This window comes from Aythya ferina (genome assembly GCF_964211825.1).
Source record: "Aythya ferina genome assembly, chromosome: 8".
NCBI lineage: Eukaryota > Metazoa > Chordata > Aves > Anseriformes > Anatidae > Aythya > Aythya ferina.
In genome coordinates, this window is record NC_140304.1 from 1794199 (window position 1) to 1820361 (window position 26163).

General features: G+C 33.2%; 1 protein-coding gene across 1 annotated transcript in view; it reads right to left on the minus strand.

Annotated features, from left to right (window-relative positions):
* Positions 1-996: 996 nt before the first annotated feature.
* HFM1 (helicase for meiosis 1) overlaps positions 997-26163 on the minus strand; it is a 39748-nt gene continuing 14581 nt past the window's right edge. Inside the window, exons 12-40 of the mRNA XM_084527508.1 lie at positions 25830-26030; positions 25659-25747; positions 25025-25068; positions 24832-24933; positions 22623-22768; positions 22063-22157; positions 21154-21287; positions 20206-20253; positions 19019-19099; positions 18300-18391; positions 17329-17435; positions 17190-17237; positions 16896-16993; positions 16676-16807; positions 14554-14586; positions 13745-13830; positions 12739-12822; positions 11464-11621; positions 10651-10754; positions 8959-9114; positions 8436-8531; positions 7908-8026; positions 6958-7040; positions 6672-6781; positions 3751-3849; positions 2981-3071; positions 2599-2704; positions 2011-2165; positions 997-1741 (exon numbers count right to left, since the gene is read on the minus strand). Coding sequence (XP_084383634.1) covers positions 1675-1741; positions 2011-2165; positions 2599-2704; positions 2981-3071; positions 3751-3849; positions 6672-6781; positions 6958-7040; positions 7908-8026; positions 8436-8531; positions 8959-9114; positions 10651-10754; positions 11464-11621; positions 12739-12822; positions 13745-13830; positions 14554-14586; positions 16676-16807; positions 16896-16993; positions 17190-17237; positions 17329-17435; positions 18300-18391; positions 19019-19099; positions 20206-20253; positions 21154-21287; positions 22063-22157; positions 22623-22768; positions 24832-24933; positions 25025-25068; positions 25659-25747; positions 25830-26030 — 2964 coding nt within the window. The 3' untranslated portion in view covers positions 997-1674. The remainder of the gene's footprint in view (positions 1742-2010; positions 2166-2598; positions 2705-2980; positions 3072-3750; positions 3850-6671; positions 6782-6957; positions 7041-7907; positions 8027-8435; positions 8532-8958; positions 9115-10650; positions 10755-11463; positions 11622-12738; positions 12823-13744; positions 13831-14553; positions 14587-16675; positions 16808-16895; positions 16994-17189; positions 17238-17328; positions 17436-18299; positions 18392-19018; positions 19100-20205; positions 20254-21153; positions 21288-22062; positions 22158-22622; positions 22769-24831; positions 24934-25024; positions 25069-25658; positions 25748-25829; positions 26031-26163) is intronic.

Sequence of the window (26163 nt, forward strand, 5' to 3'; positions counted from 1 at the left end):
ACAAACAAAGCAACCTCATTTCAGGCAGTGAGGAGGGTTGGGTTCTTAAACACAGGCAGGAAGTGCCATTTTAGACACCACAGAGTACCTGGAACACCTTCATGTGGGAGATCTGTGCTCTTCAGATGCAGCTGAAGGAAGATTCTCTAAGGCATCAAAAATGAAACTTGGCACCTGTATCTAGGTAGTCAAACCACTCCTCAGCAGCTTGTCTGTAAAAAGATGCTTGATTTGGAAGATGAGGAACACTAAGTCTGCTGTCCTCTGTTTTAGCAGGAAGGAAACTTGCAAAAACAATCATGGGATAAGAAAGGAAACTCAAAAATGAAAAGTTCCTGTTACTACCTCCCAGTTCTTCAAACCATGAAAGGGACTAACACCAGAATTGACAATGGGAGTGAGCTAGCAATGAGCCTGTTCAGGCATGAAGAGGTCTAACATAATACTAACTTACAGATGCAGTGAAATATTTGAGGTACACCAAAGTGAGTCATAAACTTGGGCCTGCTGGAATTTGCATAGTCAAAAAGTTATGGACCAGTTGAGTGAGGCTACTTGCACTTGACCGTTCTTTTATAAGGAAAGAGTTATATCTAAAAGCAAATCAAAGGTGTAAGGAATACAACACTGGAATAAAGTAACATATTAGCCAAGAAACATACAACCGTGTAGTATAGCAAAACAGTTGTATTTGGTTGCACCTCAAACAATGTTGCAAAAACAAACAGCTAAGTTGCCATGTGTGGTTTTAACATTTCAGTTCTACACATTTTTAATAATTAACAAGTGAAATTTAATATTATCTTCTTACGGATTTTAGGTAATATTATATATTTTTCCATCCATTGAACTTGTAAGGTCTACTGTTCAAACACTACAGCTGTAAGAAGATTGCTAAATCCAATACTTGGTTGTCTAAGTTTGTACAGGGGTGCATAAATGTACATTTTTTGACCTCAAGTATTAAAGTGAACAGCTAAACACAACTTTAGAATATTGTTTATAGACATTAAACAATTGTTTTATTGAGATCCTGGGAACACATTTGCATGAAGGAAGTTGCACTTTTTTTTATCAACCAGTTGACAGCACTGTCAGAAGGAATATAGTCTAGAATAATTGACCATTCTACTAGAACTTATTTGATTTTAAATCTAATTATTTTACAGAATCATTATTATGTAAAATTCAGCATTAGAAAAACTGACAGACATAACCAAAAAGCTTTAAGAAATTTTTGAGGAAAGAATCTTTTGTTCATTTAAACAGTACTTAGAAGTAGGAAACATAATAGACAGCCTACTGTCTCTCATGTGATTTTTACTTTGTCTATAGAAACACCCTCAGCCTGAGAACTCTTTTGACTCATTTCTATATTTTTCTTTGCAATCCTGAAAACAACAAGGTCAACAAAGATTTAAGCAATTTCAAAACGAGATAACATATCCAGAATTCCATTAATTATATATCAACTTTTTTTTTTTTTTTTAAATAAACAAAACAACTATCTACTCTATGCAGCAATCCCACTATTGGTAAATAGTTAACACAACAGAAAATAAATTCTCTTAACAGCATTCAAAGGCTTCATTCAGGAATAATGGCTAACATTTTTTTCAGCACTTACAATATATTTTTACAGTATGTCATCAGTTTTTATTTTTTTATACAGTTTTACAGTATATCATCAAATAGTCCAAGTAAAGGCTTGACATCACTGATTTCATCATCCAGAAGATATCTAATGAAGAGTAAGAGAGAAACAAACAAATAAATTAGGTACAATATATCAAAATCTATGAAATCAGGAGCACTATGCAAACTATATCCTAAAGACATCAAGACAAACAAAATAGTTGTTTTTTCCTTCCTAAGAAAAGTTAACTGCTACTACTAACTGTGCAAATTCATCTTTTAAAAACACAGTTGTAAAAAATTAATGAATTGCCACAAAGAACTAAACACCTGAACACTGGAGCAACAGAAAAAACTCACATAGCTTTTCATTACCTGGGCTCTATTTCTTCTTCCTGTTCTTTTGTGAAAAAAAAATCTTCTTTCCTAGTGAATTTAAAAGAGTCGGAGATTGTTTTTGAGATTGAAGAACACTGTATATTTTTCAGCTCTTGTGAAGGATTTGAATGCTTTTCTTCTTGAAAACTCAGCTGCAAGACAAACATTAAAATAACGGTTAAAATAACTAACTGAAAGACAAACTGCCATTATTGTAGTATGTAGGATAGATATTTACATCGGTATTAACATAATTGACAAGGCTTTAAGCACACAATAAATATATGCTTGGATGACTTTGCAGAACTGTGGCTATTGAATAGATATTTTCAAAAATCATTCTATATAAAGTGAATTCACAGGTGAAAGCTTCTGTAGTTCTGGTGAACTCAAGTCCTATCTGTTTGAATCATGACCATCACACTGAACACACAATGCATGTTTCTTCCACATTTGGACAACTCAGAGAGGTTCAGAAACTCTCTCTGTCTGAAATGATGCACATGTCAGATATGGTAAGTATATTTGCTCATGAAAGACTAATATAATTATAGGTGATCATGTTATAAAATTATTTTTACTCACCATATTTATATATCCACTCTGTACACGTAATTCCACTTTTGATGAGCTATTAAGCACAGAAAAGAATGGGTTCTGACTACTGGTCTCACCTTGTAATGTGCAAGAACTGAAAATATGAAGTTGAATAATATAAAGTATTATTTACAGAAGTGCAAAGTGGTTTACTTTTCAGTTCAGGACTTTCCCCCTACACTTAAATGATTTCAAACTATTTATCAATTCTATTTTTTTAAGTTGAAATTTCACTCTATTTTATCAGTGAACAAACAACCTTCTATACATTTAATTATACATACAAACATATAAATGTGAATGCAAATACAAGTAAAATACTGACAATATTTTATAACAATAAAATTGCAATTAATGATATAATGCTTACCCTTTTGAAATGTCACTTGTAGCTTTGCTTGTTGTATACTTGCAAGGTGTTTCATGCTCATCTGGAACGTGAAGGCAGGTATTTCCATGGTCTATGTAAAAATGATTTTTTTTTTTTCTTAAAAGCCAGAAACAGCCTAAAAACACTGCAAACACAGGAGCGGGCCCCGGGCCAGAGCTGCAGCCCATGGAGAGGAACCCACATGGGAGCAGGGGGTCTGGGGGGAGCTGCCCCTGATGGACAGACCCCATGGTATGGACCCATGTTGGAGCAGTTCTTGAAGAGCTGCTGCCTGTGGGAAGTCCACGCATGATCAGTTCGGGAAGGATGACATCCCATGGGAGGGACCCCACATGCAGCAGGGGCAGAGAGTGACTGTGATGGAGCAGCGGAGATGAAGTGCTAGGGACTAACCACAGACCTCATTCCCCCACACTGCTAGTGAGGAGTAGGTAGAATAGGGTAAATGGGGCAAAGGTGTTTTTAGTTTGATTTTAGTTCTCACTGCTGTAGTCTGTTATCAATAGGTAAAAAATTACATTATTTGTCCTGAATCTGTTTTGCAAGTGACATAACTGGTGAGTGATCTCCCTTGTTCTTATCCCAACTCACGAGCTTGTTTTCATCATATTTTGTCCCCCTTTTCTATGAAGGAGCAGGAGTGAGAGAGTAGCGTGAAAGAACTGAGCTACCTGTCAGGGTTAAACCACCGCAATTCTGTAAAAAAATTTGTATACAGTACAGAATTTATTTTATTAAAACAATCTTACCCAATTCTCCACTGGAAAAGTCACTAGCATATACTAATATTTCATCATCAAGATCATTCCAAATGTCATCTCTCAGTTCGGAGTTCACGTCTGAAGCACCTGAAAAACACCATCTGCTTTTATCTCTGTTAGTCAAGTTATGCATTGAAGATTCTTTAAGATATTTTTTGATGTCATTGTCTCTTGGCTTTTCTCACTTACAAATACTGAATGATTCAAAGAGAAAGCTGTAATCCATGGACAAGTACAACAAAAACTTCTGTGTTTTAAGACCAGTTGTTCAATCTACTGAAAGAAGGATTGTCACATATGCACTCTTTTCTGTGTTATTTTGAGAAAAGTTATCCTCACTGTAGATTCTAGTGAATAAGCCTTAAAAAAATAAAACTTTTCAAATACCACAATTTAATTCTTTTCCTTTGTCAGAAGTATCAGAACCCAGATTTAAGACTTTTAATTTGGTCCTTTCTTCCCTTCAGATCTCCAAAAGCCTAACTGCTGTCTTCCTCTCGTCCAATCCAATGCCTAAGAACTAGCCATGTGTGGTGGTTTTACCGTGGTAGGCAGCTAAACACCACAACCGCTCTCTCACTCCCCCTCCTTAGATGAGGAGGGAAAGAAGTAAAGTAAAGAACAACTCATAGGTTGAGATAAGGGTAATTTAATTAAAGGGGAAAAAAATAATAATTATTAAGGAAAGATTATTATTAACCAAACAATTTAACTAAAGGGGAAAAAAAGGGGGGGAAGGGGAAAAGGGAGGGGGAAAGGGAAAACAAAACAAAACAAAACAAATAAAGGCTATGTGGAAGTGCAGAGGAAAGAAATTACTCTCTACTTCCTACCAACGAGCGATGCTTGACCACGTCCTTGAAACAGGGCCTCAACGCACGTAGCCAGCATTCAGGAGGAGGACCAACATTTTCATGAGAGCCCACCCCTCCTCTCTTCCTCCTGTTTCCACCTTTTATTGCTGAGTGTGACATCACATGGTATGGAATATCCCTTTGGCTGGTTTAGGTCAGCTGCCCTGGTGATGTTTCTCTTCTCACTTTTTACCCACCCCCTTGGAGGGTTAGAGAGAGTCCTGATGCTGTGCCAGCACTGCTCAAGCAGCAGACACAACACTGGTGTGATCCCACTGCTGTTCTAGTGCCAAGTGCAGAGCACAGCACTGTATGGGCTGCTGCAGGGAAAGTTAACATCCCAGCCAGACCCAGTACACCATGACAAACACATTTTCAAGCATTATTGTTAACATTCTTAACTAAAGTGTGATACTTAATGTTTTAAAGTACTTTATTTTCTGGTGCAAAGACAATTTCTCTCACTTTCTCTCCCTTTCATTTGTTGTGTTCTCTTTCTTCACTACCAATCCAATTCTTTGCTGATTGTTTTTAATCTCTCTTCTGCCATACTCCCCCTCCAGCACCAGACAAGTGCCACAGCCCTAATATGTCTGAGGAACCCTGATCTAGATTTCCCTTTCAACAGAGGGAAAGCAGGACAGGCTCAAATCAAAGATCCACTTCCACAGTGGCTGGAAGAAGCACTTTGAAGGCACTTATATTGTAAATTTGGGTGTGTAAATTTGTAAATTTGGGTGTGTACAGTCAGCATGGTGCATTATTACAGACATGCACACACTTTAAAATACCTGAACCATAGGCTTAGATCACTACATTTCACAGTATATTCTCAACTCCTTGCATTTATTCATATAGCATGGAAAGACATCGTATCACAGATGCAGATAACCCTATATAAATCATAGAATTTGACACCTTTTTTCATTAGAACAATTTTGGTTGCATTTTTAAAATGTAGCTGGCCCAGTCAATATGGCCAAGATTACCTCTTCTGGTACTATCCAGTTACATCTATCATGTCCTCTTGATGACAGAGTATTTGCCTTAAGATTTCTTCAGCATAGAGTATAGCTATACTGGAATATTCACCTATCTTCCTGTGAATGTATTGTTATACACAGTTATATTGTATACTAACTGACTCCCACAGAGCAACTGATAATATGGTTATGCAACAGTCTTCCATCTTAAGACTAAGTAACAAATATAGCAGATAAATGAGTACGGCAGGAAAATCTGAAGTATAAATTGAAAGGAACAGGGTTGCAATCCCACCTTCAGAGTATTAAGTAAAAACGAAATGATGCAGTATAGATGCAACTACTTAAGGAAATACAAGCTAAAAATATATCAGTTTATCTCAGCAGTGTTTCTTATATGTCTGAATATGTTCTATACATTGATGTTGCTACTTGTTTAGCCAAAATCTTGTATAATCAAAACCTGATTCACATAAATGTACAGTAACCAAATACAACAGCAAAGAGCATGCAGTGAGGAGAATATCATGGTTACATACTGATAATAAAGACTGATCATTTAACCACAAATGTAAAACATTAATGTCATTTCACTGCAAGAGAAATAGAACAAAGAAATGTTTTTTCAGATAGAGATATTTTCTAGTTACGAACTCAGTTATTGAACGGTCATATTTTGTTAACCATCAAACAAAAAGCTCTTATTTCACTAACTTCTTTCAGTAGGTATGAAGTTAAGAAGAAAAGATAAGTAGGAGGAAAGTTCCTTTTGCACTACAAGTGGCTTCAGTGGAAATATATTAAAGGAAGTATTTACAGATTTGTACCCTCATATATTTGAATTTACTCGTTACTGGTTCATATAAAAATACATGTACAGGCTTAGATCTGCATTTGCAATTCTTACTGATACCAGAAAAAAAGCCAACGAAGGCCACTGTATTTCCCTATACATTCAGCATTCTATAATGCTGTATTGTTTACTGTGGTGATTTCAAAAAGTTTGAGTTTATAAGGTACGTACAACTCAAAACAGTGAAAATGATGATTTCAAAGATTAGTAATAACTTACTACTCTTTCCATAATTCCAGGATTGCAGTTGTTTCTGAGATATTCCTAGGCTATTAACATTATCTACCAGGTCCACTGAAGGTGACGAAGACAACTGTTTATTGCCAGACCTATTTAAAAAAAATAGTTGCATGTCACTAAAACAGTTAAAGAAAGCTGCAACAAAAATGATTTTATTCAGAAAACAGTTGTTAGTTGTGAAAATTTAACATAATACCTAAATTAGAATATATATATATGTGTATATATATATATATATATATATATATATATATTTAATAAATACCTTGACAACGCTGGCATCAAGGATTTGGATACAAAACCAAAATGTTTGAGATCCACATTCTGAGCTTGATTTAACATCTGCATCTAAAGAAAGCAGGTTATTAACCAAAAAGACAAACATTGAAAAGCACTTTTTAAAATTATCTGACTTATATTATTAATATTGTAACAAGATAGCATATTTTAAAAAATCACTTAAAAATCACTTTAAAAAATCATTACAAAAAAAAATCATTTTAAAAATCATTAAAAAAAAAAATAGTTCTTGGGATCCATTAAAAAGATTTGAATGACATGCTTCTACTGTAGTTATCCAAGTAGCCTGGCAAAGTCAGTCCGGGTATCACTGACTTTCTTCTATATTAGCTGTAGGCTATATTATTCTCTATTGCAAAGAAACAAACAAAAAAGCTGTGAATAGTAAATAAAACACTCCAATATCTCAAATATCATTCTCTCTGTAGAGAACATCCATTTGGTATTACATTCAAATATGTAAAGTGTAAGCCTTTAAATCTTTCAGAGGTAAAAACCAATGTAGTTTATTTTCTCATAAACAAGTGGATCTCTGTGTCAACACAAACAGGTCTCCTAGTAGCATTACTTTGATGTATACCAGTTTTTGGTTTTGTTCAGGTTGTATTTTGCCAAAATCAAATCACAATACAGTGCCTTCCAATGATGCCTCTGTCCTTAACCTACTAAGATCTATGAAATGCCATAAAAGTAAAAACAAAGAGAAGCGTACCGTTGGAAGCCTTCTAAACAGCAGTGTAACCTGTCAAAGATTCCTGGACCTTTCTATTGCTTTGCTTCTCACGGTCCATATAGACAAACTTGCATGTATTTATTTACCTATGAATTGCCCAAACAAATACTGCAAACAAATATATACAAATACATAATGAAATAAAATAAAACTATTCAAATGCTGACTGTATTCAAACAAACCTTTAATCGCTTTACTGGGGGTACAGATGAAATTGAGTTCCTGCTCCTTAAATCAGCTAAGTACAAAGTAAACTTAGAATCTCCATTCATCTCAGACTTTGGAGGTACTCCAGTTTTACCTGATAAAGGGAATTCAAAGAATCTTCAGATTAGTTTAGAAAGGATAAATCCTAATTCTTTCCAAATCTATGGAAACTTTGCCACTAAGTTCAGTATCTTTTAATAAAAGATTTAATACACTAGTTCAAAGATTTCACACACTAATATTTATAAAAAAAGTCAAGTTTGGTATTGCACTTAAATCATATCCTAAATGATCTGAAAAATACTATTAGTCATTGTAATCCCTACAAAAGTTTTATTAACAAAATGTTTTATTAGTATTTTTATGACTGCATCATAGCAAAAACTTAAGTCTGACTCTTGCTTGCACCACTTCTGCTAATGTAGATATGGAACTATAAATGGAACTATTGTAAATTACACACATCTAAAAGTAAAAGAAATAATAGATTTAATGAAACTCACAGCAGTCATGTCCACATACATCTTTATTTTTACAGCGATGGTTGCACTCTCTGTTCCCATATTTCTTGTAGGTATGCTCTTCTTTAGATCTGCTTCCTAGATAAATACAATACAGAAATGCTCCTTTTTTATTTTGTATGTATTGTTGAGAAAGTACCTCGTGCAGTGTAAGATGGGCTAAAAGTAATCTGGGTCACTGGAGTTTTGTTGCCTTCAACAACACTTTGGGATGCCCAAGCAATGTAGATGGAAAGAAATTAACAAAGACTGAAAAAACAGACACTATCACCATTCTGAGATTCAAGCTGTAGTATTAGACACCAAACACATGATTTTTCTTAATTTCAAATTAATCAAAGAATTGCACTGTAGTCCTTGACAAGGATAAACAACAGGACTATATTCTTGTTATACTTGAGAAAGAAACAGTATGGATGAATACAGATCTAACTCTGCACTAAAAGTAAAATTCATTTTTCTGTTGACTTTGGTATTAGCCAGACGGTGTGATCTCACCATTTACCTGTATCTACGTCTGCTGCTGGCGGACTTTGCGGTGAGCCGTAATACATACCAAGTGGAGACTCAGCTTCCAATTTTTTATTTGTAACTACTTTACCTCCAACTGTTCTTGGCATTAAGTAAAAGGCTGTAAATGCTTGCTGTATGTCAAGGCCAACTTTGAAAAAAAAAAATAAAAAAAATTAAATTGCTACGAACTGTTTCTGAAACTACTGATTACATCCACTTTTCTAAATGATTTAACTATAAATCTTTATTAAAAGACTATGGGAATCTGTTAGGATAATGTACCATTAAAAGTAAGCTATTATATGAATGGATTCCTAATGACTGAGATTTAAAAAACCCTCCAAAATTAAAGCCATCATTGCTACATAAGTAATGTAGCTATGTAGTATATACTTATCCCCATTAACCATATTTTTCTATGTTTCTGTACAACTAAGTTTATTCCTGGCTTTGCATTGTTGATACAATTTTCACTTTAAAACTGTACAATAGTCTCCGTTACAGGACTATCAGCAGCTCTGTATTGAAAAAGGAGTAAAATGAAAATGTTGATAGTACCTTTGAAGTTGAATGCTAATGTTTCTAGTTCAGGTTATGATTAAACTAAGATTTGTAAGGGACTGTGAGACACCATTTGTAAAAAAGAGTATTTTTGCCTTTAATAGGCAAATATTGCTGGAAAATGAGTCAGGCTTCTCAAAAATGTGAGCATTTCCTTCATGTCCAAAACAGAAGTGTGCTTTAAAGACAACCTGCTTTTAGCACAACTTCAGTTACCAAAGGGACAATTTCAGAGAAACTAACCATTGAGTTGAGTTTTACTGTACTCAGTACAACTTGTAGATAGCTAAGTAGTAATAAAAGAACAATTTTTAATTCATCTTATTTGGTTAGAAAACATTCCTTCCTCCCCGAGGCACAGGTTTATACGTAGAAGTACAGATTATTCTAGGTTGGATGACTGTAATAGTACTAATATTTAATGTTTATCATGGAAGCATCGAATATACTTCAGTTAATCTAACACACAGTCATGTTCTTTACAAGTGGAGCAGGATGAAGAATTTAATGCAGCCAGTTCATATTTAAATTATATTTCAAATTCTATTTGAAAGCTCGTTACTCTCTCTCCTTATCTACTGCTGTAGCTTCAATTTCATGGAAACTGACATTGAGGGAAACAATGCTTAAATCTTCACACCTTAAGAAACAACATTTTCCGCTGCAGAAATTTCTTGCTGCTGAGGTGTAGATGGATCTGTATCTAACAATCTTATACACAAAACAAAGAATGCAAAATCTAGCCATTTGCAAATACAGTTCTTCCCAGCATAAGTAATCTATAAAGCTGACAGTTTATGCCTACTAAAAGTTAATTCAACTTGCAGGTGAAGGACAGAAGAGAATCCTTATCTGTACCATCAGAGCAAAATTCTATCTCCTAATAACAATTTTGATGTTTCCCAGTACATTAATATTCTAGTAAATAAATAAATTTGTAATTAGGAAAGTCAGGTAACACTCAACATAGTAAAAAAAAAAAAAAAACAACAAAACAATTCATAGAATTTTGTTTACATTTAAGTTCATTTTATCATATTTTGGTTTGATATAAAGTGTTTTAATAATTTATTCAAAATTCTTATGCAGTTGCTTTTAATTACAAGTATACTAATTAACTTACCATAATCAGAACTAATTAAATTTATACTAATGTCCTCTGATTTAAGAGCTCTTCTCACTTCAATTTTCTTCATCCAATTTCCAGTTTTTAGCAACACTGAATCCCTGTAATGTACCAGTAAAGTATTATTAGACATGGTTGATGAAAACAAGACTGTATACTATGGTATCAGTAACCATGTGAGAGTCTTTATTTGGCCTTGGTTCTCAGATTTTGCTTGATAAGTGGCTTAAGAATGATCTTCCAATATTATTTGATCTATAGCCATAAGAGAGCCATGATCAGTTTCAGTTCTGACAAAAGTGCAAGACTTTGGCCAGAACTCGTGTGAAAATCACACAGTTAGAAAAGACTTTTTCTCTCCTCCCATTTGCTCCAAGCATAATTTATCCAACTGGAGAATTTAATCTCTGAGTAAAAAACAATTTTGACAGTGATTTAATTAAAGAAATATAGCTAATAATCACAAGTAACAGCTTGAGAATGTATCTTTTTACTAGATATTCTATGTGTTTTGTATTTATGTGGAAATTAGATTATGATGACTCCTATAACATGGCACCATTGTTGTACTTGTACACATACCTGTGTACTGACAAGCATACAAGTGTGATGTTTTGTTTTTTGTTTTGTTTTTGTACTGAGTCTCATGCAGAGTTTTAGATGACAACTGAGTGACTAGAAAATGCTATAGGACAAAGACTAATTTTGTACCATTTGGCTTCATTAAAAAGTACTGCCAAAACTGCAAGACAAAGGATTAAATGGCAACACACTTAAAAAGATCTGAGAAAAAAAACTGAACATACATACATTATTTTCTGAATAAAAATTACTTGATTGTCAGCATCTCCTATGATCAATGTAACATAGTGAAAATCTGGTGCTGTTCTCTTTGTCTGTAGCTGCTCAAAGTTTGTTAATTTGATGGTTACTAAGATTTCAGCCAGTGTATCACTGTATTTTGGAAGCTAGAAACAAATGATATAGAAAATGACTTAACTGTTAAAATATGCAAAGTAAAACATGTCCTTCCATAAAGTTTTAAGCACTGACACAAGCAGAAAAGCTCATTTTGAGCAATTTAAAGTACATTTTTTATTTATTGTGCTTCAATGCTCTTACACAGTACTAATCTTCTCCATAGCCAAATATCCTAAATTTGATTAAATATTGAGAAAAAACACAGTCTACATCAAACCCCCTAAATAAACCTCCTCTCTTCTATGCCAAGAGAAGGATACAAGAAGAAAATTGCATATTTTGATACAGTTTTGAGATTAAAGGTTTTGCCATTCCAGCGTTCCTCTTTAACAATTTACCATTGTTACACCTTTCTTCTGCAAACAACTTTAGAGACACTCATCAGATATTAAGTCAAATGAAAAACTAAAATAGAACTGATCATTATAAAAATAGTGTTCCATACATGTACATGTATACAATTTTTAACTTCAAAGGTTTCTTCATTTGTACCAAATTCACAAGACACTTTAAGGTTATTTTTCAAATTTCTCATTTCAGAAAACTGAAGCAAAGTGACTATGTGACTCGCTCAAAGACATAGACAGAATGCATATCAGAACCTCAAAGCACACAGGATTAGAACGTTAGATTACACACTGCCATTGAAATGGCACCAGTTACGTTAATGCAATCACTTTATATATATTCCTCAGTGTGACACAGAAAACAAACATTAGTTAATGCGTGTTCTGTAAGTTTTATACAATTGTTTTTCATGTCTCCAGAGTTTTCTTTTATTTTTATTTTTCAAACATTTAAAATAGAACTCTCAGATTCACATACTAAGCTAGAACGTCAACATACTGGTTTGCAACTCTAATATAAATTACTTTTTAGAGAGGGGTGAGGAGAAAGAGAGAAGTGAGGTGTGATAGAGAATGTTTATTCCAAAACTGTCCTTCAGAGTTTTCAGTTTTGTTTAAGTTTTATTATACAAGGTGGAATGAGGCCACAACACCATGTAATCTTCTACCAGCGAAGGCTTAATATTTTCTAATGTTACTATTTGCTTTCTTTTAACAATCTTAGAATAAAATCATAAAATAAATATAGAAGCATTACCTGTTCAATGTCAAGTTCATATTTTGGAAGATGCAAAACAGATTCTTTTATCTGGTTTCCAAAAGGAGGATGTCTGTTTAAAATCTGTAAAGATTTAATTTCATTTCTGATACATTCAGCTGATCAGAGAAGTTGACACAAATGTAAATTCAAGGAATCAAAGTCACCAGAATAATTATGTCATAGACAAAAGCCTTACCACTACTATTTCTCTACTGTCAGTGATGCCCACAATAACAACATAGCCAAAAGAAAGGAAAATTACAATACATTTTCTGTTGCTATCTCTTCTGTTCAGGTAACAGCCAATGAACTAGCCCATGACCTTAAAAAACTAGTCAGGTTTTATGAGTTGATGCTTCTATGTTGCCCCAGCTTTAGTGAAAACAAAAGAAAACAGAAATTTCAGGGAAACTGGGAAAGACGGCAAGAAAAAAAAAAATTCTAACCCCAAACCTGAGTAAGATCAATTTCATTTAGAAATGTATTACATATTCCAAAACATTGGAAAAGCAGATTCCTCAGAAAAGAAGCCAAGAACCAAATCTAACTCGACCACAATAAGGAGAGTTCTATAGATAATTCAAGAAGAATTTTATTCTATGACCATTTTTTTTTTTAACTAAAACTAGTAATAACGGTAATTCATGATTTTCACTATCAAGATAAATTAAGTGCAACAGAAAAAAATACAAAAGGAAATATTTATTTACAAACACTGCTAAAAGGGGAATGCATGTTGCCTTTTGTTTCAAATCATGTTAATGAAGGAATTCTTTGTATTTAAGCAACTACTTTCCAAATCCAGCCAAATCAGTAAAGTCATCCACATAAAATTTGCTAAAACAAAACATTACACACATTAAGAAAAAATAAGTAGCCAAACTTTTTAAAATTACCAGCATAAATGAATAAACCACTTAAAATGCTCAATTTTTCTGGCACTCACATAGCAGACATATTACTTTCCTCATCATGTTTATCTGCATACAAAATAATAAATTACCAATTCAAGTTCCCTTGCATTTGTCTCTTCTATTTTTTTAAATGTTGTCAGCCCAGCATTTACCATAGCATTTGACAATGATACACCTGTGAAAAAAAAATTAGTTTTATGCTGTTAAGTGGCAATTGTTAATCTCTAATTATTCTAAACTGCATTATAGGAAGTAAAAAAAAATGCTGAAATCATTTTAATGTATGCTTGCTCCTAGTTTTTTACCCAGGAAATCACAAAATTTCTTTTCAGTAGATTAAATATTTTAGTAAAAATTCCATGTATCCATTAGTAAAGAGAAGAAGAAAACATTTAACATTGTAATACTGACTTTTTAATAAACATTTTCTAGTATAAAACAGATTTTAGATCGCTTTCTACAGGAGTCAACAAACAAGTGCTCTATGTACATGTGATGAAGAAAGAGCATGTCACCCACATGGAGAATAAAATTTGAGACAAAGTATCCTATCCAAGGATTATATGTTAAAGTCATAGAATTTCAAAGTTTTTGAGCAAACTAATAATGAAATTCACTCAAGGAAAAAAAGATGTATTATAAACTTCTAGGAATGTTTGCATGTTTCACCAAATATTTTGCCATTTATCTGCCACATGACAAGCAGATTAGCAGAGAATTCTATATACAACCTTATTCCTCTTCATGATTCTCAGTTCTTTTACACTTATAGTGACACTTAGAGTCAACACTCTACATGTGAAAAGCCATTTTGTTAGCTAGAACTACAGTCTACATGTACTACAATGACTGGAATAATTTTAGATAAAAGATACATAGAATGAGTAGGTCTACTCACCATGCATAATTCCATACGAACAGTAAAAGAAATCTGAAAATTAGGTTGGAAATCTCTTAGGAGACAACTCAAGATTGCCTTTTGAAGGACATGTTAAAGCACTCTTTCAAGAAAGGACGCATTTCAACTCAAGAATTTAACGATTCAGAAAAAAACATAAGGGACTTGTTTAGACCCTTCCTTCCTTTAAGTATATTTGAACACCTTTTGGGTCTGACTTGGGGAAAGCACCTTTTCTCAGTTCTCCTCTTATTTACAGAAGCTCTGCAAAAAGTTTGAAGACTAAAGACTATTACTTATTACTTCTGCAGCTACTTCACTTAGTGCTGGTGCCTTGCTCTTTAAATGAAGCTGAAGACTAGCTCTTTTGTTATAGCTCCTGAAATGGTAGAATAGTTTCCATTAATGAAGAAAACATAAGATACAAATGATACTTCTCCTCATCTTTATTTCTGATGAATTAAACTCAAACTGAAAATGTAGTAGATATGATAAAATCCTGGATGGCAACTGTTTGCTCTGTCTGTGAAAACAAGCAAACAGAATCCAGGTATCTGAGCCAGAGGTAGCATCATTACTGGACAAGAGTAACAAATAGATATTTGTAGAAATTCAGCAAGAATCACATACAAGCTCAGTTAAAAAGAACAGTCAGTGGTATAAAGGAAGTGCCAACTATTGAGCCTTTTTTAAGATTCAAAAAATAACATACTGTGAAAAGAGTTTAAAAATTAGAGATTTCTAAATATGTTATATGATACCAGTAAATTTCTGTGAGCTCAAATATTCCACGTAACTCACAAAGAAATAGAATGGACTGCCATAGCATGACAGAGATCAAGAATGAAACATAATAATATCTGTATCAATTCAATAACTATTTGATGCAGGGAAAAATAGTTAACTGTAAGTAGACTGTTAAAGAAGCCTGTGAGTGGAATAAATGAAAATTTGAAAATTATAAATCCTTTATAACATATGGTGCAAGAGCAATGACAGCACAAGAAAAAATACAAAGAAAAAAAAGGTAATGGGGACAGAGATGTATAAATATATATAGTACTTCTATTATTAAAAAAATAGAGCTGAATTCATTCTATTGAATGTAATATACAGGAGAGGATTTGTCAACACTGCAAGTGCCATATTTATTCCATTCATTCCAACCACCTAGAAATGGTAAACATGAGGCAGACTCCTCAGATGATTCTATGCACAGATTCAGAAATATTGAAAATGGGTTTCCACCACGATGTGTTATGCTGTGCAGAAGCTAACAAGCCCTGTCTCCTAGTTTGAATCCACATGAAAGAAACAACACTGATTCTGCACCCAAGCTGGTAAATCTGTAATGTACTGTACCATATGGATTTCCTGGCTTAGGCGCTCACTAATTTGCAGACCTCTGTAGTATACTGTTTTATACACAGTAGATGTGTCTTTAAAGAACAAATGCAAAGAACTGCAGTGAATTCTGAAAGCATGAAAGTATAAGATCAGACATTACAGCAAAAAGACATATTCTACCTCAAACAAGAGTAACTACATTTTTGTTGTACAGATGGCTCCAAAATTCTGAATTCCTTTTCAAGTAATTATGACAGATCTGCACTTCCAGACAGAAGTTCATTTAGTAACAGGACACACTAATAGGAAGAACGCTATTAGAAAGTTGTGATCTTCATGTATAAGAATCTCTCATGCACAGCAAAATTATTTCAATTTCAATTTCATGGTTACCATCCACTTCAATGCAAATTAAATGGCTTTCACACATATGAGTAGCAAAACTTATCGGTAACAGCTGCTTGAAAAGGAAGGTAAATTGTAGTCAGAGGTATGCAATCACACAAATGTGGAGTATGTCCAAAATACTCAATGAAATGAGTATTATGAAAAAAAGAACAACTCCATATAAACCAATTTGAAACCCTGGAGGAAATTAACAAATGGATTACTTTTACCCAAGATCATGACAGACTTCTAACAACCGTGACACTCAACCGTGGCAAATGGGTAACTGGGAGAAACATTTAATTATGTAAACAGGCACTCCAGAGGCTGATAATGACTTTTGATTACATTTCTAATTATATCTTTATCATTTCTGAATGGTACCTACCAATTTTTTCCAATTGTTTAGACACATGAAGTGAATTTTCCCAAAGTTTGCACCTGAAACACTTAGCTAAAATCACGGAGTTTAATAATGCAGAAAAATTGGTTTTACTTGATGCCAGAAAGTCAGACAACCCTGTAAAAATATGATTGACTTGTATTAATCAGATCAAATATATTTTTTTACACTGTATATAGAAAAAAAGGATTAAATTTTACCATACATCTAGTAATTCTTATGCCATTTCTAAATATTTTGCCAGTATCTTGTGTCAAAGTAAAGTCTTGAATAGGAATGCATCCTAGCTGAGCCTGAATAAGACTGAAAGAGAAATAGTCACATCTTGTTATACTTCGCTTATAGTACAGCTTATATAACAAGTTTCATTGGAAAACAAAAAAAAAAAATCTGAACAGAAACAATAAAATATATAAAGTGACACAGATTGTAGCAGAGATTTCAACAGCCACAAAATGACAGTTTTCAATAAAAATTAACAACACAGTGTAATACTTACCAGTTTATTTTCATTTCTCTTGTTTTAATCTTTCCCTCCAATGGAAACCTACACATGAAAATATATTTATTTTCTGCTATTCATTTTATTTGTTACTAAAAATATACTTTTCTTTTTCAACATATTTAATTTTTCATACCTGACGGTTATTTTGTCCTTGTCTTTATTCAAAGTGTTCAGTATTTTCTTTTCATTTATTCTTAACTTGACATCCAGAAATTCTGCGCAGTTGGAGATCATTGTAACCTGTAACAATTTAACTTTTTCTTAACATTCTTTTTTCGTTCTCTGCCATTTTTTTGTAGTACTTTTTCCTTTTTTTTTTTTTTTTTCTTTAAATACATCATTTAAAATTTGGTTGTTTCAACACTATGACCGTGCAAAGACTGTCAACTTATTCTTCATAATACTGACCAACTTTCCTTCCTGTACAGGTTATTATACAACAGAAGGGGATGGTTTTTTTTTTCCAGCTTTTAGATGATTACTCCACTTAAACTTATCCAAAACCAATCACACTACTAACAATTTATGAAACGCAAGGCTAATATTAACAGTTTTTGCTATTTGCTAGGTATTTCACATTACTTTTTTCATCCTTAAGTAAGAAAGATAGCTATAAGAGAACAGGCATTCCATTTTCTTCACAGGCAATCTGTTCTACCACAGTATCCCTTTGAAAACTAAATGTCTTTTGTGATATAATAGTTGCAATATAAACCGTCATCTGACAAAGGAAAATGACTTAAAATAAAGTCAATAACATTCCTTCAAAAATAAAATCTGTTTCTCAAGCAGCTTTTTTTTTTTTTTTGGAATAAAATATAACTAACAAAATATGGTATTTTATACATAAGCAGAACAGCTTCAACAACTTTATGTATTCCCAAGAAAGAGAGGAGACAAAGAAGTGGAAATCAAAAGATCTCCCCAGCGAAAAGCCTCAAAAATACTCCATATGGAATTGATTAGGATGCATTCTTTAAAACTTTATACTTCATATAAACAAAGCCTGAACTCTTTAATAGAAATAAAGACTTCTGAATCTATTTTTGATTCTGTTTAAAATTAATCGAACATGTGTAAAGTTTCTTTGAAATGTTAAATTACCAATTCATTTAAAGTCTCTGTTCCCTTAATTGTGAAAAACTGTTTCACTGTTTCAAATGCAATATAATACCATGCCATTAATCTTCCGGTCTCTGTAAAACAAAAACATACCTTCAAAAATAAATATTCCAAGTATTTTAAGTGTACGTATTTAAGTCATAAAACTGAATTAATTTTCTTATTACAGGGCTCTATGAGATTTAACACCACTGACGGAATACACATAGCCCCAGCTACCTGACGGATATTGTTGACCCCATCACAGAATGGCAGAAAAATATTCACCAGTTAGTTTTTTCCAATGAAGAATGAATTCACAAGAACATAACAGACTGTGAACTCACACTAACATATCAGACTGTGAACTGTGATTGCTGAGAAGCCAACCACATCTAGCACAACATTGTACAGAAGAGCTAGTATTGATAAAACCTGTCCTTCATTATCACAGGATAGCAGGATGTGATGCAGTGCAAAGTTCTATACTTTTCTTCTAATCTGCAACAAAATTTCCAGCAACATCAGAAGCGAAGGTATGTTCAAGAATTAAGAGAATCAACTTCTTTGCTAAAGAAACAAATCATATATCATGCAGTCTTTCAGAGTCTACTCTCTGTTACATTTCCATACTCATCAATAAGTAAGAATAGTTGTGACCCTTTGTAGTTCACTACTATCTCAAAATCACTTCTAAAAATTTATTTCTAGAGAAGTGTTACCTGTTGGTTTGAAACTATTTTCTTTATCCATCCTGACCAAATTGAAAGAAGACAAATCGTTCAAGTTCTTCAAACACAGTTCTGTACACAATTTGAAAATACATTTTAGTACCTGCAGAAAAAAAAACTTACCTATTTACAAGCCAAGAACAATGACATTTAATTGCAATGAGTATATGCCAAAGAAATTCCACTGAGCTCAAGCAAAAGTCCTTCTTAACTTTGTGACAAATTTCCGCCTAGTGCAAGCTCACTCCCAGATGTTTGATATAGGATAACCCAACTCTTTTTCAGTAAAGCAAAAGTAGAAAATTAAGAGACTAGATGCATGTCATGGAGGCTGCCATTTTCAATTCTGAATGACAGGCCTTAGAGCTCATAGTATATTTACAAAAGATTTCCTCTAAAATTTTAATACTTAAATGGTTGAAATTTCAAATATCCAAAGGTATTTATGAATCCTTCATTAGAATTTTTCATACTGTATCAGATAATGTTATATTTACTTCATTAAACCCGTTTAGTTGCTGGTGTTGGATATCTGCTTGAGGATGATCAGTGTTTTATCTGCTCTTCTCTCTTTCAAAAGCGAGGGAATTAGAAGGTGAAAATAACATTAACACAGTATTCAGAATTTTAAAATAAAGTTGGGAAAGCACTCAAAGTGATAGCTCCCAGAGCAACCAGAAATGTTTTCATATATTAAAAGTGCAAGGTGAAAGATAACTATATATATCATTATAAAATATTTCATGGGTACAGGGAAAAGAAGCCACAGTTTCTGTAATAGGGAAAGAAAAAGGCTTTTTTGAAAGCATATAAACAGAATACAAACAAGCAAACAAAAAAGATAAATCAAGCAAAGAAAAATTAGGACAAAAGACAAAGTCAAAATTAGAGAGCTCTATGTGTAGTTTTATTTCTGAGTACGTATATGGGAAGATGAGGTAGGTAGAGGCATTTAATTTTTCTTCTCTATACAAGAAATATTTCTCTACTAGTCAAAATATGCTGATAGTGTTCCAAAAGCAAAAATAATTAAACAAAATCAATAGTACAACATAGTAAATTACATTTGTTCTGTGACTTAATCTACTGAAATTAATGGAGCTGTATAATACGCATAAACATGGATGAACCTGGCCTAAAATCTAACATTTTACTAAGAAAGCTTAAAAGCCACATACCCTGTAATTTTGCTTCAATTCCAATTTTATCCAATCCAGATGAAAAACCTTCATGAAAAGACAATTTAAAAAAATCTAATATGATTATGTGCTTCCTTCTCAATATTGTAACCAATCAAAACCAATTTCCTAATATTTAGGAGCCAGATACCCAAAATGAAAAAATTCTGAATGTTGTTATACTGGGAACAAATCAAGAGCCTTACACAACATAATTATCTATGCACCAATAAGTGGTTGTTGGAACAGACTGGAAGAGTTAAAAGCTCCAGATGTTCCTACATAATACATCAGAGTCCTAAAAATTGCAGAAATATCTGTAAGGAACTTTGAAATAGTTCCTTAGCAGGGGACCAAATTCACATGTGGAATCTTTCTATCATAAAATACAGGAAGCTACCTAAACTGTAATACCCATTTAAGTACTAAATGTACTAGGGTCCATTCCCATCTATAAATCCTTAAAAAAAAAAATTGTCTCCAGCAAGTAACCAATGACTTCATAATCATTGTAGTGCAAGTGGCCAGGAACAAGGACAAAGCCAGGGCTGGCAACTGAGACGCTGTTCTGGAGAAAATGAATTGAAGACACCAGCATTAGAATTATTGAAATTTTGTTTTAGCAAAACTATGAAACTCTAGACAAAGTTTTTTCTTAGCAGCATATTACCTATTCAGTGCTGAAATGCACATTGTGGCTAGACACTGTATTCATACACAGCTCACTGCATTGAGATGAAAAAAACAGATCATGTGAAGCTGTAAATGGCTTCTTCATAGTTTTTAACGTTATGCCACACTGAAATGTTACAGGCCACATAACACATCGTCTTCAACCCCATATAAAACAGTAGTCCATAAGAAAAGAAGAAAAAAAAAAAAAAAAGAAACAAACAATATTGATCTAACACTTGCGTGTGTCATAATTTAGATCAATTACAAACAAACCGTAATGAGTTGGATTTTTTAAAGCTCTAATGTACAAGAAGGTTGATCGTATCCATTCCAAAGCTACAGTGACATCTGTGACAGTATGCAGCACTATTTCTGCATTTAAGTGCTCGACAAGATGCCTGTGCAAGCTGTCAAAAACAAATCAACCAAAAAAAAACCTGTAAGTATATTCAGCAATTAGTAGTACAAAATATGCTATTTTGTTACTAACTATTTTGGATTTCTTTTTTCTGTCAACTGTTCACTTTAATCAGTGAAATCACTAGAAAATAGTAAAGAATATGTAAATAATCAAAAATGTAAGTTATGGCTTAACATCAGTTGAATAAAAATAAAAATTCTGTGACTTTTCATAATTATTTAGAAAACAAAGTATTCTAAAACATTTTTCTAAAACATTTTTCTAAAACATTTAAAAGTTATAGCACAGTGTTGATATTTTGAATATATTTTAAAAATGAAACTTTAAAATAATAACATGATCAAAAGTTTGTGTTTTATCCTTTAACATCTTAACTTTCCTGTATATTTGATTCTTGAAATGATGTTCACCTCAACTGAATTCTGTAGTTTAGTACTTTCTAGACTCTGTTGTCGAAAGATTCAGAGACATGATCTGGGTTCTACTCTTGCTGTTTGTCTTTGCAATACGTATTATTTCAGTTCGTTAAATTTTCCAGCAGGAATCTACATCTAACTTCTCTTCTGTTAAGTTTAAGATGACCTAAAGTTGTTTTTATCTTTTAAAACAAAAGCTGTTTATTTCTGAGTAGCTTGGCTTGATTTGCTTTTTTTGGATTCTGAAATTTCTTCTAAACAGACACAAAAATCCTGAAAAAACACCTTCTGTAGAAATAATGAAACATTACTACCATTTATATAGTCTTATGAAAAATCAGTTACCTGCTCTCTATTATATCTGCACCATTTAACATCTGTATATACTTCTCCCTTGTACTCCAACGAGTCATAATGACTGCTGTTGCTGTAGTGTCAAACTGAAAAAAAAAAAAAAAGTAAAAAATTAAAACAAAATTAAAAAAACAACCCTCTCTTTTTGTGAAAGCAAAAGGAATTAGAACTTTATGAAGACAGTGCTTCCAGTCCCCCCATTCCTAACTTAATTAGATGCTTTCTTGCTCTGATGTTATGAGAACAAAAGTACATTGTGCTCTATGCTATTAAATACTTTAGATTTTTTATCATGCAATTTCTAAATTTTGTGTCAACTTCCTATTTTTTCCTCTAATCCATATTCCTTACACAAACCAAATGCAATCTTCAGATCTTTTTCTAGAGCAAGGTAAAGCAATGCTTTTTAATGGACAGTACAAAAGCAAACATATTTTTCTCTAATAGATATTACCCAGATATTTTTTATTAACAGTTAAATTATAACTAAAAAAACAAATGCTGCAATATTTTTTTTGGTATTGTTGTTTCTTCATACAGCATTAACTTACTTGAGGTCTTCCTGCTCTCCCAATCATTTGCAGAATATCAGTTTCACTGTACTCTTCAAACATCCCTCCGACATAGTGCATTGTGGATTTTATAACCACCAGGTGTGCAGGTAGATTGACTCCCATAGCCAAGGTGCTAGTAGTAACTAGATCAGATCAAAGTATATTGACTTCAAGGTGAACACCACTGACACGTCTCACAGATAATAAATAAGCAGCAAATAAGGGCCTAATTTTTCATTGCTAAGAGCTCTTGCTTCCCCGTAAACTCAGTGGAAGGCAAGGACATTTTGCACCAGAAATAATTAGACCTAGAACAGACATGTATTTGCATTAAAATAAAAAGTATGTATCTGATCATCTGCATTCAGTTATCAAGTATTCTTTACCAGAATACATCTGTTCAAAAGTGAATATTTAAATATTAAATAAATGTTTAATTATTAAATACCTGTTTAATTATTTTTATTTAAACATTCCTTAACAGATCATCCAGAATGCAATCCATCTTCAATAAAGCACATACACACTGAAGAAACAAAATCCATAATTCTTCATGGATAGAAATTTGAATACAGAAACATATGTATCTTCCTTCATAGTGACTAGTATCTTTAAGAACTTTTTTCAAGTCATCAGTCATTAGCATTATTTATATTCATGGCACCAAACCACAATCATCACCAATACTATCATAATACTTTACCAATACATACTCTCACATGGAAAAACACCAGCCGTGTTTGTTTATGTGCAAATTATCTCCCTCTACTACTTTTAAATTTACTTTCTTTAACAGAAATTCAGCATGGAAAGTCAACAATACAGGCCAATGGATACAACTATTCCACTAGAAAAACAAAATATTGTTAAACACACCAATTGTTTTCAGAAATTAAAGGAGAGCTATAATTAATGAGTCACAGGTACATCAGGAAAGAAGGATCCAATGTAAACTAATGCCACAGCCATTTCCCTTCTCAAGAATAATAGTGGTTTTCATACTGTCTAGATAGGCAAGCTGGAAGTCTGTTGGAGCAAAATGAACCACATAAAAAGTTGCAAACAAAGTTTCTTACCAGTGCAATTCAAACTACAGTCCACATATATATACCCACTGTGAGTATACCTACACTTAAGACCTAAAATTTCTTCCCTTTGCAATACTTGTAGAAGTGTGTTAAAAACCATTCCCCTTCATGTTCAGAGACATGAGGCAGAAAATGCCCACTTTCAGTTGTATGAATGTGTATAGTTATAGTATCTCAGATTATTCTGAAATGTTCATACAAAACACACATTTCAAAGAACTCAAGTATCAGTAAGCACCTTTGCATTCTTTTAGTGGTAGTCAATATGTACATACACTGCGTTGAGCAGTGGCACAGGGTCTCCTGTTCATTTTGCTAAGAGCAATTGTACAACCACTATCTCCTGAGACTTCAGAAATGGCACAGCAGTTGGCAAAGCCATATGCACAACTCCAGTACAGCAGATCACAAGAATACAGAGAGACTTTTTAATAGGATGGGTACTACAACTGGGAATTTTGCCAGATCATAGTAAAGGGATCTACCTTAAAATTTCAGTGAGTCAGGACTGTTGTACAGAAATGAAAAATCCATGAATCTTTCATTGTTGTATGTGAACCACACAAGCAGTTTATAGAGTCTGAATTTCTGGATGTGAAAAGTGAAGGCCTGGACAAGATGAGACTATCAAGTCTCAAACAGATACCTTCTCATTCTATGTAACAGCAGGTGCAATCTTTCTTAGCAACCACACTATCAAAACACCTTGCATGGGGGGCTCGAAAATGGAATCTTGCCTGTCTAAGGAGAAAAAAAGTACAAGTTTATCTTCAGGGAACCAGTGTTGCAAAAGACAAACCAAGAAAACATAATGTGAAAGCTGAAAAAGGACATAGTAGCAGAGGACTGCTCAGCACTACTAGAATGAAATGGATCTAGGCCAGCCCTATAGAAACGTAAGAGCAAGGATGACCTTTGTGTATGTTGAAAAGAAGGAAAGTTCTCTGGTTTTCAGTAATAATGTGTCTGTACACTCACAGAGTAGAAGTGCATGTGAAACATAATAACAACTTTTGGATTTCACAAAGTAACAATGGAAACAGTAGAATTCCCAATTCCAAACTACAGTCTTCTCAGAATACATTAACATTTTGACTTTCAAAGTTAAATTGACTTACAAAGTACTGGTAAATCTCCAACAGTAAAAGCTCCTTCAATTATTTTTCTGTCACACACCTCCATACCCGCATGATGATAAGCCACACCATACATTAAAAGATCTGATAATGAAATAATTATGTCCATTGTTTGACTAAGTTTACTCAGGCAAATTTTCATTCACAAGGCAGAGAAGTGGTAGGTTATATTTACCTCTGAGCTTAGAATCTTTCAATGAATTTGCAGACCTTTGTAATCTACACAACAAAGAAAAAAAAGTGCTTCAGAATCGCAAAGCAGATTCACTAACGTTGGCAGAATATGCAAAGAGTACATTTAAAATGCTAAGATATAAGGTTCACATGAAACAATACACAACTATGCCTTTTAAGGTTTTAAGATGTATTCCTTGACATGTACATTTATTTTACATACGTTCTCATATTCCTAGTGCCTTTGTGCTTTTTTAAAGATGTTCTTAGTTTATAAATACATGTTAGCCTATCAGAAGGATATCATCTTAAAATAACTTTTTACCTACACATTCTTTGGAATAACCACCACCTTTCCCAAAGCAAACAAACTGACTCTCTAGAGGAGCCAATGCACCCTTTCCAGTCCAGTCATCTTTCCAAGTTATAACATATAATCTAGCTCTGAACTGGATGCAGAAGGTGAAATCAGATATAAATACTGCTGGCAGAAATGCAAGTGAGAAAGAGGGAAAGCAACAGAGACATATAGAAACATTCCTCTGCTGGAAACTGTATTAGGTCAACAGCTTCACAGATTTCACAAGTTTACTAGAATACATAAACACTTAATAAAAATTTCAATATAAAAATACCTTTGTTTCTGTTCTATACTTAATAGAAATTTGGCATCTTTTGAAAGAACAGAAGCGGCCTGCTGTACTCCTTTTCTTGTGGCACAAAACTGTAAGTAAGAAAATAGTTTTTTCTGAATCAACACTTTTTGGTAAGAAAATTATAAATGTGATTAAAAAAAGATGTTGTACCACAAGTGCTGGTTTTTGTTCAGAGTATGTTTGTATAACACTCGCTATCTTGTAGTTAAGAGTTAAGTCAAATTTGAATTCTGTTTGATTATCACTGCAAGGAAAACCAAGAACAATTTTGCGTAGCTTCACTGGTCGCTGATCCTCATCTATTTTCAGACATACAGCAGGCATCTTACCATCTGAAAGCCATTCTGCAATCTTTAAAAAAGAAGAAACAGAATTTAAATTTAAATAATAATTTTCTGCCTTTAATCATGCTCTGCTCAACGGCATTATACAGTAATTAACTTAACTTTTGTCACCTATAAACTATTAACACATTTCACATACT